Consider the following 13144-nt stretch of genomic DNA (forward strand, 5'->3'; position numbering starts at 1 on the left):
GGGAAAAATCTAATTTTTCATCGAAAAAAAACTTTGAATGTTTACAGATTTATTATACCCCAAAGCTAGTAAAAATTCAAATCCAAAGATACTTCATCTCAAACCTGTCAAGGTCATGTAATAGTCAATGGCAGATGTCCGTGAAGTTGTTTCTTGACCGTGATTTGCACTGGATAATCCGGAAAAGTCTGGGATTTTGTGTGATAATTCGAATAAATCGAGTTTTTGCATGCGAAAACTCAATAAAAAAAGTTTTCGTAGCATCAATTGTACGATACAAATTGACCCCCGATTTTTTTTGCTCCAACCTTATTCCAAAAAAATTATTGATAAATGAATTAAATTCGTGGCAGGGGGTTAGGTTGACTTTGTTTTCAGGAAAAAAATTAGATAGATGCTTGTTTAAGTAAGTCAGGCCCTTCATCTCTCTATGGGCTTTACCCAAAAGGTTTTTGAGCCATACTGGCCACATTTTGTGTATTCATCCATCACCCATTAAGGGATTCCAAACCACATAACATCAACAAAAAATAGCCCGCTACGAAAGATTATTGTATATACGTATTGTGTACACCTGCTAATGGTGAATCAATGTAAATATTAGCATATCACTAAAAATATTGTGCCCTCAGTAAGTTGTGAAGCAAGTGGAGAACAATAATAGATCCATTACATTGAAAATATTACCTGTAGCCCCAGTGTTAATCCTGAGAAATCAGGTAGCATTAACTCGTATTTAAAAATAAAGATCTTATTGGTTTGGAGGCAAACATAATGCCTTTTATTACTTATTGAGGATAGTTTTATTAGTCGATTCCACTACCCCTTGTTGGAAATTCACAATAATTTTCATAATGATATATATATATATATATATATATATATATATATATATATATATATATATATATATATATATATATATATATAAATATGAAAATCCTTTAGTTTTAACGGTTTAGTCATTAAAACACAATCAGAATAATGAACAAGACCATCCATACATTGTAAAATACATGACAGGTCATTAGGAAATACACTATAAAGGAAGTAAAATAAAACCATTATTACCAATTACTTTGTTGTTCTGTGGGGAGAAAATATTAAACTGAAAATTAACTGTTAAAAATGGTCTCTGGAATTTAATGTCAGAAATGTCATTTTTTTGGTTCATAATACCAATAATATCCATCCACAAGTTCATTATAAGGGTATAATCAAATGTGCTTGTCAGCATTATAAAACATCAGATCAAAACCTAAGTGCTTTTCCAATGTCCATAAATTACAATCCCTCGTTTTAATGTTATTATTATTGTTATTTTCACTTTCTGCAGCCTTCTATTGTCCCGAGCTCTACATTTCTTCTAAAAGAAAACACTGCTCTGATTGCACAAAGTATAGGAATATTGTTGTATCTTTGTTTGTACGACATTTATTATTATATATCTTTGAGACTGTAAATGTGAAAAGGTGTATTTATTCTGTGGCTCACCCTGATGTGTCACGAGGCAACATAGTTCACATTAGTGCAACGTATGACACATTTTATTTTTAATCTAAAAACTCTTGTTTTTGTTAGACTTTCATTAGCAATCCAAACACATTTAGATCTAGTGTAAAAAGAGACATATTGCTCTCTATAATGATCATTTTCTTCCGCATTACTATTTCGGTCAGAGAACTTAAAGATAGAGTGAGGAGTTCATTATTCAGGTTAAGTGCAAAATCTCTCCTACTCCCACCCTTGCTGTGAAGGACCAACGAGAGAGATTGATTGTAAAATAAAAATTAAAAATATATATATATATCTATATATTGTATCATATCATTATCAGGCCAGTACTGTAACTTTCCAATTAGGCATCTCCATGCTGCTGCTCAGTCTGTATGAACCCGAAGAGCCAACTCCCATAGTTTCATTTACTATGTACCTTGTTCATGGGATTAAATGGCAAAGATGTATTAAATAATTTATGATTTAAAAAAAAAAGTACCATTTCTGGCTCATACTCTAGTAATTTACAAATGACCTATACATAATTTTCTTTTGTCTTAAATACAGGGTCCAAGTTGTAATGAGCAAGTGTTCAATGTAATTTGTATAAAACATATTAAAGTTTTGCTCCAGACGTTATTTCATTTTCTTTTGAAGAATTATTTCAGGTGAATTATAATGGTAGAAATTCTAATAGCCTGAAAAGGCTTATTTAGAACAGCCTCACAAAGAAATACCGGCTCAAAGGGGGTTAAAAAGAATCTAATTTAAACCTGTTAACAGCCCTGAGGTCGCCAGTGAATTGTCAGATAATAGGACTTGTCTTATGTGGATACTGATGGGAATAAAAGGCATTCCCATTTCAGATATCACTTAACTATAAATATATCTTTTGCATATTTATGGGCATATGAATATAGATAAAGCTCGATTTTGTGGCATTCTGTACCCCTCTCCAAGCTCATTGACTTTAGATACTAATAGTTCCACGATTATTGTGTAATATTATTGTAAGAGGGGGTATTTGTGGGACATGGGGGCTTTTCCAAACCTTGTCTTCAAAAATCTTGAATCTATTAACAATCACTTCCCTTCCGTGGTGAAAACCAAGACTAAGAATTATGTGCAGCCCTGAAATCATAGAGAGTGTAACCCTAAAAGACAACAATATTGGCACCCAGCCTGTACTGCGTTAGTCAAGAAATGGCGCCCTACCCACATTACCACTTCAACAAATCAGCTTCTAATTATAAAGATGTAAAATATCTACAATTAGCTGATATATGCTGAGATGCTGTACACTTCATTTTTGTTCTCTTTATCACCGCGTAAGTACATGCTATGAACTAGTCCTGTGTTGTTGAAAATAGAATGGTGGGCTAGGCAGTTGATGAGGTTTGTGATGACTCAGGCAGTCTATTAATACACTGTAGGCTGATTTCATTCTACACCAATATCACTTGTTACCATTTGACATGCTGGTTTATTATCAATATTAATGTCAAGTCTTGATATTAGCCTTCAACACTTACATCAATACAGCACAATAATAAGATTGCCGAATGCTAGATAATTCACTTAGTAATCCAGATAATGCGCCTCTCAGTGTCAGGTTTAGCATGAGTACAGTACAGCATCACACACAGATTTCATTAAGCACATATTAGCAAGTGCATTTTGGCAGATTTTTTCCCTATTTTGTTTGAAGCTCAACAGTACTCAACCCCTGGGGAAGAGTGCTTTAAATACACTTTAAATTAATTAATTTATGTTCAATCTTGATACATTCTAACAAAATATTTTGTGACAATCCTACAACTGTGTATATTTCTGCTTCGGGGATTATTTGCTGCCGTCCCAAAATGTATGTTATGGAAGTTGACATGACACTAAATTATTGTTATTTCTCAACCCAGCAGTTCAACCTTCAAGGACTTGGAGGGGAATAGTCTCAAGGACAGCGGGCATGAAGAAAGTGACCAGACTGACAGTGAACATGATGTCCAACGGGGCTTGTACTGTGACACGGCTGTCAATGATGTGCTGAATACCAGTGCCAATTCAATGGGGAATCAGCTGCCAGAGCAAGGTACTGTAAAAAAAAAAAACCTGGTGTCTTCAAATGTTTTATTTCTTCCAATAAACGGTTAGCCTTATTCTGTAATTCTCCATTACTTAAATGCTCGGTAAACAGTTTTTAGTATTTGTGATAAGCCATTTGGGAATGTCATTAGAGAAATTTTTGCTGGACTGTAGGTTGGCCATGCTACAGTGATACAGAGTCAGATTATGCACAAGGCTCCCTAGGCGCCTACAGCAAAAACAGATTCCAAGAAATGACTGTGGGTGTCTAGAGTGCCTAGAGGCTTGGAGTCAATGCCAAAAGTAGGACAACACTTATAATATACAACTGTTGCCACCTTGTCCCACACTTTTCTTGTGCCTAAAAGGAGAGCCCTAGTATACACAGTATCCTTGGAAGGAAATTAAAACAGCTCTGTATATGGTTCTAGAAGAGATGCTACATTGGTAATAGAACAATAGGGTATTAAATTGCTTCCAATTCCATTTTGCTTAATCAGAAGCAAAACATCTAGGGGGTTATGTAATAAACGGAACTAAGTTTGCCCAGGTGCAATAACCCACAGCTACCAATCAGCAGATAGAATTTACAGGGCACATGTTTAAAAACAAACATCTTATTGGCCTTACTGCAGCTGGATAAACTTAGTGCCTTTTATTAAATATGGGGACTCATTTTTCCCTGTTTTTCTGAGATCTGTAAAATAAGGAGGGAGACATATTTTCTGCTGTTGCTTAATGAATGATGAATATATATATATATATATATATATATATATATATATATATATATATATATATATATATATATATATATATATATATACACGTAGATGATAGATAGATAGATAGATACTGTAGATAGATAGATAGATAGATAGATAGATAGATAGATAGAAAAATATTTAGGAATGCTCTTTTCCTTGTAAAGCTCTTGGAGTAAATGGCTCCTCTGGAGAATTTCAGTAATAACAAACAACATCTAGTTACTTTAGTTTTTCTGTTTAAATGATTAGAATTTATTGTTGACATTTCAGCTGCATAAGCAGTCTTCTTAATGGATTGGTAAAGATGTGCCTGGAGGATGGCTGAGTACAGGAGAAACATACAATAAATTAAAAACATTTATTAAAAAACCTATGTGACCCAGTACTTGTTTTACAGTGTCATACAATACCTGATAATGTTACACATTGTAATACAACCCTAAAAAAAGCATCTACTAAATGCTACTAGAATTATCTCTATAATATAATATAATCTGCAACTACAGCACTCAAGTTATGTAGGTTTTAGTTTGTCAAAGATATCCATTTCTTTTAATAGCATGCTTATTTAGACTGTACCATCTGTAGGTTAAGGTATTACTTCATTATACACAAACTAAGTGGGCCAGATGGACACTGACTATACTGACTACACTGTAACTATATATTGTGGTAGAAATTGATTTGCCTACCAATTGATCAGCAGAAATTCCATCAGCATCCGCCCTGAATGAAAGTTTACCAGAAGGCCCTCAATCTGCTGTTCAGTTCCCAGTAGTATTACATTTCATATAAAGATAAAACTCCACCATGAAAGATGTTGACAAGTCTTCTGCACAGTGTAGAGGCATCTGTAGGAAGATGTTCTCTCTCTTTGTCTATACTTGAAAGGTCTTACAAAGCTGTTATAAATAGACTAATGATCACATTCAATGCAACTTCCTTGTTTCTGATTACCTCAGACATCTGTTTGGGACTAAATCAATCTGCTCTCCGATATAATTAAATGGTTACATATTTCTATCGAAAGTCAGCCTTTCTTATACACCTCGTGACTGGTAAGAGGTAGAAGTCAGCAGTTTCTCATAAATGAGAGATTCATGTGGATCATATCCATTTATGCTGAAACAAAGTGAACTGAGAACTAATCATGTCTTGGGGTTCATTTACTTAGCACCATTAGTTAGACTTCAGGGATGTTATCAAGATGGCAGTCATTCCAACATGCATTTGCTGTGAATGTACTTAATATGTTGGTGCCTTCCATCACTATATGTAAGCAATGACTGCTAGAAGAAGTTTAAAGAGTTATATACATATGCAGAACTACTGATGTGAAGTTTAACACTCTATACTTTAATTGGATCAAGACTTGGACATATTGGGACCTACCACTGTAAATGTCCACTTCTGTTCATGAAATAAACTAGAAACTAGATGTATTTTAGCATTCATGTATGTTTGGCATGAATATGTTTGTGTCTCATTTTGTTTTCCCCTTTCTGGAAATAGCATCATAATAGTGCTATTCCATGTGGGTATTCAACTGCATGAGAAGTTTCTTCGTGGCTTCATTTCTTGGCTGTTTCCAGACATGCTGGAAGACATAAAATTGACAACAACAACTCAAGTGGGACATATTAAGAAACAAATATTTAGAAAAAGGCAGTTTGAGACCATTAATATTTTTTTTTGCTAAATATTGGTATGCATAACATATATATACATATACATATATATATATATCTTTTGCCTTTATGGGAATCCCACAAAGAAAATGATACTGTATTCTGTCCAACCTCCCTGCTTAACTCACGGCAACAACTGTATAGTTATACACAAAGACATTATGAAATCTCCCTGGACACATTGTTTAGAGTAATGTCACACTAGGGAGTTGTCATCCAACTTGCATTTTTCCAGTGAGAAGCAAAAGTTAGCAGTCTTGGCTCTGTAAAAAGGGTAAAAGGCCAGAGCCCAGGGCTGCAGATCTTAATTTTCTAATAATGTGCTCGTATATCTAGCAGACATTCTTATTTTTACTAATAATGTGTTAGGGAGAGACAGTGTTAAAACATAATTCCTGTTAATAAATACTGCTCAGGCGTGCACCACGTTCAATTTGGATTTACTTGTTTGAGGGGGTAATTCATACCAAAGTAGGCTATGGAGGCATATCCGACCCAGACCTTTAGCTGTATATATTTAGCTGTGTGATACAGTATGTGCTGATACGGTATGTGCTGATACAGACCAGGGAAGGGTGATTAGATATGCTCCTATTTTATTAATTGTTTGAATCTTATTAATGATTCACCATTTGTGAATTGACAAGCAATGTCTCTGTGTTTAAGACATCTTTAATGGGAAGTAACACTTGTTTATGCCTCCTAGTTACTTTTCAGTTGTCATTTTATGAAATCAGTTGTCATAATCCCCCCAAACATAGCTGCCTTCTACTGACCTACCTTAACAGCCCCCTAGAACAATTAGCCCTAGATTAAATAACTTGTAGTAAACTTCTCTAGGTTTATCAAGGGCAGTATGCAGAAAGGTAAGAGGAAAATAAAATCAATGCAGAAATATGGAATGGAAACCCGAAACAGTGTTAAGAAATTTGCTGGACATATGAATAATAGCTTCTGCAAAGGGATAAAAAAAGAGATTTCCTGATCTCTAAAATAAAGAAATATATCGGAAGCAGTTGTATACGAAGTGCAGGCTCACATTCTCATTGGTAATGTTGAATTCCAAAGTCAAATGATAAAAGCTCTGTTTCTTACAATTTGATACAGTCTATCCAAAAATTTAAGAATTCTTCCAATCCAACATGACAGAAGCTTTAGAAGTTCATTGGTGTCCAAGCTTTCATTTGAAGTTGGGCATGAATGTTGTTTTTTAAATGTCTTTCTGATACAAACATCCTATGCAAACATCTTGTCTTTTTCAATTAAGAAGTATGAATTCAGCTTGGTGCTCAGGCTCATTGAAGCCTCAGGGTGCTTGGATATGTCTTGAGATAAGCTGAAGCTGACGCTCAGCTGGAAGCTTCACTGCTAGAAGACTTAAAGATGTAAAAAACTAAATTCTGTGATTATGTGTACGGGTCTTCAGCTGTTTAATGCGATTCACGGTAAACATCATTAAAGCCTTTTGTTTTGATTTCACAAATGAGTCAAATGGGAAAAAAAAGGTTTTACCAGCCACTTTTTATTATTTCATATGCACACTGCATACTTAATGTTGCACGGATAGAAAGAGTGCTCTGTTATTCCTGCTGATAATATTCAGAAAATGGGAAATCAAACTATATCATCACAAAGGCTGAGCAGCGTGCACCTCTTCACATCTGACCCCATATACTGTAGTGTTTGCTTGAGTGGCCAAGGTTAGGCTTCTGAGATTCTGTATCGACTCACAGCAGTGTTGTAAGGAAATGAAATATCTTAGTAATTATTTGGAATACCTTATATCTCTTATGATGTTGATGTGCAACATTCATAAAGCATCTTATTTTAGTATGTTAAACACCTTGATGCCTGAATGTGAGCAAAAATTTTTTTAAAGAATTAACTGTCTCCCTGTGACTGTACGCAGTTTATTTATTGGGCAAATAGCTGTCTCTACCAGAAGCTCACAAAGTAATTGAAAATTCCGTTTTTATCAGAACAGTATTTGCTGTCAAAAAGTTTTATCTCTACTTCAACAAAGAGGGTTGATTAAGTCCCTCAGGGCCTGAATTTGCATCTTTGAGGTCAGCGATACTGCTTTGCAATTCATTGAGCTATTTCTCCCTGGGTTTTCCTTTCATGCATGGCCTTATTTTCGCTCCAGTCTTCATGCAAACTGATTTGTTTTGAAACGTAAATATCTGAAATTAAAATCATATAAGGAGCATCAGTTCCTAGATTTATTTGACATAAATGTATAGAATAGAGGTCGATTTTCTTTCAGCAGCAGGTTATATAGGGTAGGCGGTGATTCTTTTTGTAGGCGTTGTGCCATGTAAATGACTTTAATCGTTTGATACTAGTAAGCCAGTGTCCCTGTGTACAAATTTGAATGTGTTGGTCATAGGCAATGAGGGCATGAGTACTTCTGCTACAGAGCGAGGTGTCAGCCATTGTTTTCCCTTATCCCTATCTTTGGGAGTGATTTCAGTTGGTGGCATGTGCAGTACAGCAAGCTCCCAAGAAAATGTTTTCTGTGTATGTGCCCAGACTACAGTGGTGCAAAGGATGTCTTGGAGTATGGGAACAATAGAAATGCCACACTCCTAGGAGTAGGCAGAAGAGGCATGTGCCTAAGGTGCAACAGTTGGAGGGGTGCTAGACATGTACCTCTCATGTTCATTTGTGTATGCTCCCCCCTCCATGTGTCAGCTTGGCCTGTCTCTGCCTGAGACAGTTTCAGTCCAGATCTGCCCTATGTGTGCAGTGATAGGAGGATGCCTTTCCATCTCTGCTTGAAGACTTGATGGAGCCTGGAGCAGCAATGACATTTCTTTACTGCAGTTTGGGTGGCAGTCAGGTAACACCATACGTGATATAGCCCTTAATACATACAGTATACTCTCTTAGGCTGGAAACATTCCAGTGTATTGTATATATTTTCTTTTTTTTCTCTAAATTTCACTTATCTACAAGTACAAGAAAAGAAATACAATTAGCAATAGCTTAAAGCAAAGTGTTGTTTTAGCCTTACTAGCTCCTTAAAGGTCATCTAAACCAATGAATTATTTCGCCCCATGGCTGTATTAAAAAGGGTGCTGAAACTCCCTCCCAGTCCATGTAATATCACGTATAATTGTGCTTATATATGTGAAGAAGCTTGACTTCTGCGCACCCACAAGGCAGCATTACATCACTTGGGAATGAGCAATGGGACTGGTAAGGTTGCTGAACTGTGAACTGTAGACATAGAGAAAAAAATATTAAAGGAGAAGGAAAGCTACGGAGGCATTTTATTGCCAATAGATTAGCTGCAATAGTGCAAGCTAGAATGCTATATTTATTCTGTAGAATTCTTTACCATACCTGAGTAAAAAGCTCTAGAAACTCTCTGTTTGTTTAGGATAGGAGCTGCAGTATTAACATGGTGTGACATCACTTCCTGCCTGAGTCTCTCCCTGCTCTGGGCTCAGATTACAGTAGAGAAGGGAGGGGGCGGGGGAAGAGGAGCAAACTGAGCATGCTCTTGCCCAGGGCAATGAGGTTTAAGTTGAAGGCAGGAAGTCTGATACAGAAGCCCATGTGTACACAATAGAAGGTAAGAAATGCTGTGTTTCTTTTGACAGGGGACTCAGAGCAACATTACTTTGGGGGTTTACTGGTGTATTTACAGTATATAGACCTTTCTGTTAAGGCTTACTTAGTTTTAACCTTTCCTTCTCCTTTAAGGAACATACTGTTTTATATATATATATATATATATATATATATATATATATATATATATATATATATATATATATATATATATATATATATACACACATATACATTTCTCTGTAGATATAAAATATGTCTGCTTTCATTTGTGATGTCTTTATGTATTTTAGGAATCCAAAAAAAAAGGTATAATTTCCTTATAGCTGGAAACAATGGCACAGCACTTTTCATCTGTATGCTTGGGGAGTGCTTTAAGACTTCTGCCAGCTGAGTGGCAGCATAACCTTAAAGATAACAAACACAGAAAATCGTTCTTTACTACATTTTATTTACCATGGTATCTGTTATCTCTCCTGCAGAAACCTGAGGGAATAATAGGAATAAGCCTATTTGCTACGGAGTGCAAGACCTGGGTATGTGAGCAGAGATGCTTGCATTATTTGATGGAGCTGATAGGCCAGTGGTGCTGGGTTTTTTTCGCTGGCTCTGTCTTCTTTTTCACTCAGCAGGCTGCTTCAAAGCCCCAGTAATCAATAAGAGACAAACAGAAAAACATCTGCTTATAATTATTGTTTTGTTATTGCAATAAGAATGGCGGGGGTTGACTTTAAAAGTACTGTATCATAAAGATTCCCCAACATCCACCTAAACACTATGGATTTGTTTGGGCTGAAATTTACATCGCTCACTAGTTGGCTATAGAGGGACAGTAATAGTTATTTAATGAAACAGTATTATTGGGAGTTGTACATTTCTAATTTACTTGAGTATATACTGTAAGATACATGTAACTATCTTATTGATTGTTAATAGCTAATCAAGTTAATGAGCAGACAAGGTTAATCAATGATTATATACCTTGATATAGTATATTAAGTGCACCTTTTACTTACAAGACCTTTTCTGGTTGATACTTTACACTGTTTTTTGTTCTTCTGAAGGCCCTTGAGTTGGCAAATCTGGCCACGCACAAAATGTAATCACCTGCTTGATTTCCTGAGCATCTAATCCTGACGCATTTAGTTATGCATGTGATTGGACAGATTGTACTGATTCAGGTCTGTGATCCGTAAAATCCGATCCTGCTGGAATTGTGAAAAAGAGGAGGCAACTGTCCCCTTTTTCTGCTTATATGGGCGGACATGATCCAATAGGATCCAATCAGTTTCATTCTTCAGTAGCCTCATTTATTAAAACAAGGGTCAGGCAATTTTGCTTGACATATTGGCCTTGAGTATGGCTTCAGATAAGTAACTTACATAACTGGATTAGTTTGCCTTGGTTTCAACATACTGGCAGTTGGGGCTGGCACAGAGAGTACTGGTACATGTGTGAACTATTATAAATTCAATCTATGTATTGTCTTTATTGTCTGTATTGTTTTGACAGTGTTGACCCATGGTCAGTTATACAAGACTGGTAGATCCAGCCCTGGCTCCATGTTGCAGAAGGTGCAAGTTGTTCCCCATACATCCCCATCTTATGATACTCAAGCACATCTTTAAACTCAATCATACAAAACATGGAATTCTCTCTCCATAGCCCCAAGCAGACAGTATTACAGTGTCTGTAATAAGTCATGAATATATAACCCAAAGCATCTGTCTCCCAGCCATCCTCAGGACATTATTAGGAGAAGAGTGCTACCTCCCGAGTGCATGATGTTCGTGATGCTGCTGTTATCACCTTTGACTGACCCTTTCAGTTGCTGATCCATGCACTTTCCCCTAAGGGCTAGCACTTTGCAACTTCAAGCCCGTGCATTATTTACAAAGGGCAAAATGGAGAACAGAACGAAATGTGTTTGTGCCTATGAATCATGTGATTGATTGCCTCAAAATCTCTTTGCTTCTTATTTTGTCTCCCATATGCTAAATATGTGCAGGACAGGAGCCTACACCTACGGAACGTAAACCTTTCCTGTCTGCTGTTATCAGAGGAAGAGTTTAGAGCTCATCCATGTTTGTTATTGTTTTCTCATTATGTTAAAACTGCTGTTGCCATAATGCCCAAACCAAAATGCCTCTTATAGGATTTTTTAAACTTTTTTCTTCTACTGATAGTTCAGGCTGATACTTTTAAAGTATTCCTGTTAAAGTTTTTCTTTCCTGTTTAATTTTAAAATAGTATTACTGTAATAAAAGGTAAAGACTTTGTACCAGTTCTAGTAACCTATAGCAGCCAATCAACACACAACACCCCCATCCAGCAGATCCTTGGCATGGTGCCCTTGGGATATATTACATTGGGTGTTTAATGATAATTAGATCATCATGTTATATTTTATTGCATAAAATATCTTCCCATTCAGTGCAAATCTACAGTCTGTGAATGATACAAAATAAAGATTTACCCAAACGTCAGCGACTATGACATTAAATTTCTGAAAATGTTAAAGTAAAAGTAAACAGGTAGTAATAAATCAATATTCCCACATTAAAGCAAGCTTTTTATTTTAATTGCTAGTACAATTTAAAGGAGTCAATGAAAGTCCACAGGAGTCAGAGTGGTGACTCCAATCTTAGAAGAAAAATTTAAATTATATATTTTTTCCTTTTAAATGTCAGTGACAGCTCTAGTTGCTATGGAGATAAAATATAGACAGCGCTCAGGGATTTATTGTTGAGTTTAAAATGCTTTAACCAATAAAACAGAAACTGCCATAAAATGAATCTTATATATTGTGTCCCATAGCTAGGTTTCTCGAGTAAAGTATATTCACTGGCGTGGCCTAGCCTTGCACTTGGCTAAGCGAGTACCTGCGTTTTTAAGTCTCATTTTTATTCTCAAGCCATCAATACTTATATATAAAGGTTTGTAAAAAAATTGGTTTTGAATTCAGTTTTATTGAAATTCCACAGGGAATACAGTGTAAAATCTTTTTTTTTGCCATAAAAAGAGGAGTTAGTTTGAGCAAAGCTTCATAAAACATATCTAAATTAGCGATGAGTGAATCTGTCCCTTTTTACCAAAAAGTTTGCGAAACATTTCTGAAACGCATTGAAGTCAATGGGCATCAAGATTTTTTTACGCACTTAACAATTTTTCTCTCTCCAAATGAAATGGGCATTTTTTTTTTCTTAAAGTCAATGGGTATTTTTTATGGCGACTTTTTTGTCCAAATGCATTAAAGTCAATGGCCAACTTTTTTGTCTCTGCAACTTTTTTGTTGCGGCAAATTTTTCCTAGGCAAATGTTTGCCGCAGTTTTGTGAATCCATGGCTGGCGAAAAAATGAGTCCAATGTAGAAAATGACCGCACCTCCTGATGAAGGGAGGGTGAAAACCCAGCTGAAACGTTAATGCACGGGTGGTGACAATAAAAGGGGTAAGCTCCCCACCTGCAACAAATATGGTGTTTGTGCGACTCTCTTCCATTACTCTACTCATGGCGAAAAAAATAGCTCAT

The 13144-nt window shown here is 35.9% G+C and overlaps 1 protein-coding gene across 4 annotated transcripts in view; it reads left to right on the forward strand.

The window, feature by feature from the left end:
• The window catches only part of LOC108698411 (protocadherin-19), a 117964-nt gene that overhangs the window by 71892 nt on the left and 32928 nt on the right, over window positions 1–13144 (forward strand). For 2 of the 4 annotated variants that reach the window (XM_018229881.2, XM_018229878.2), the window contains exon 4: window positions 3414–3586. In XM_018229881.2, coding sequence (XP_018085370.1) covers window positions 3414–3586 — 173 coding nt within the window. The remainder of the gene's footprint in view (window positions 1–3413; window positions 3587–13144) is intronic. The other 2 variants (XM_018229882.2, XM_018229880.2) reach the window with 1 other exon arrangement.

The sequence above is a fragment of the Xenopus laevis genome, chromosome 8L (assembly GCF_017654675.1).
Source record: "Xenopus laevis strain J_2021 chromosome 8L, Xenopus_laevis_v10.1, whole genome shotgun sequence".
NCBI classification, from domain to species: domain Eukaryota; kingdom Metazoa; phylum Chordata; class Amphibia; order Anura; family Pipidae; genus Xenopus; species Xenopus laevis.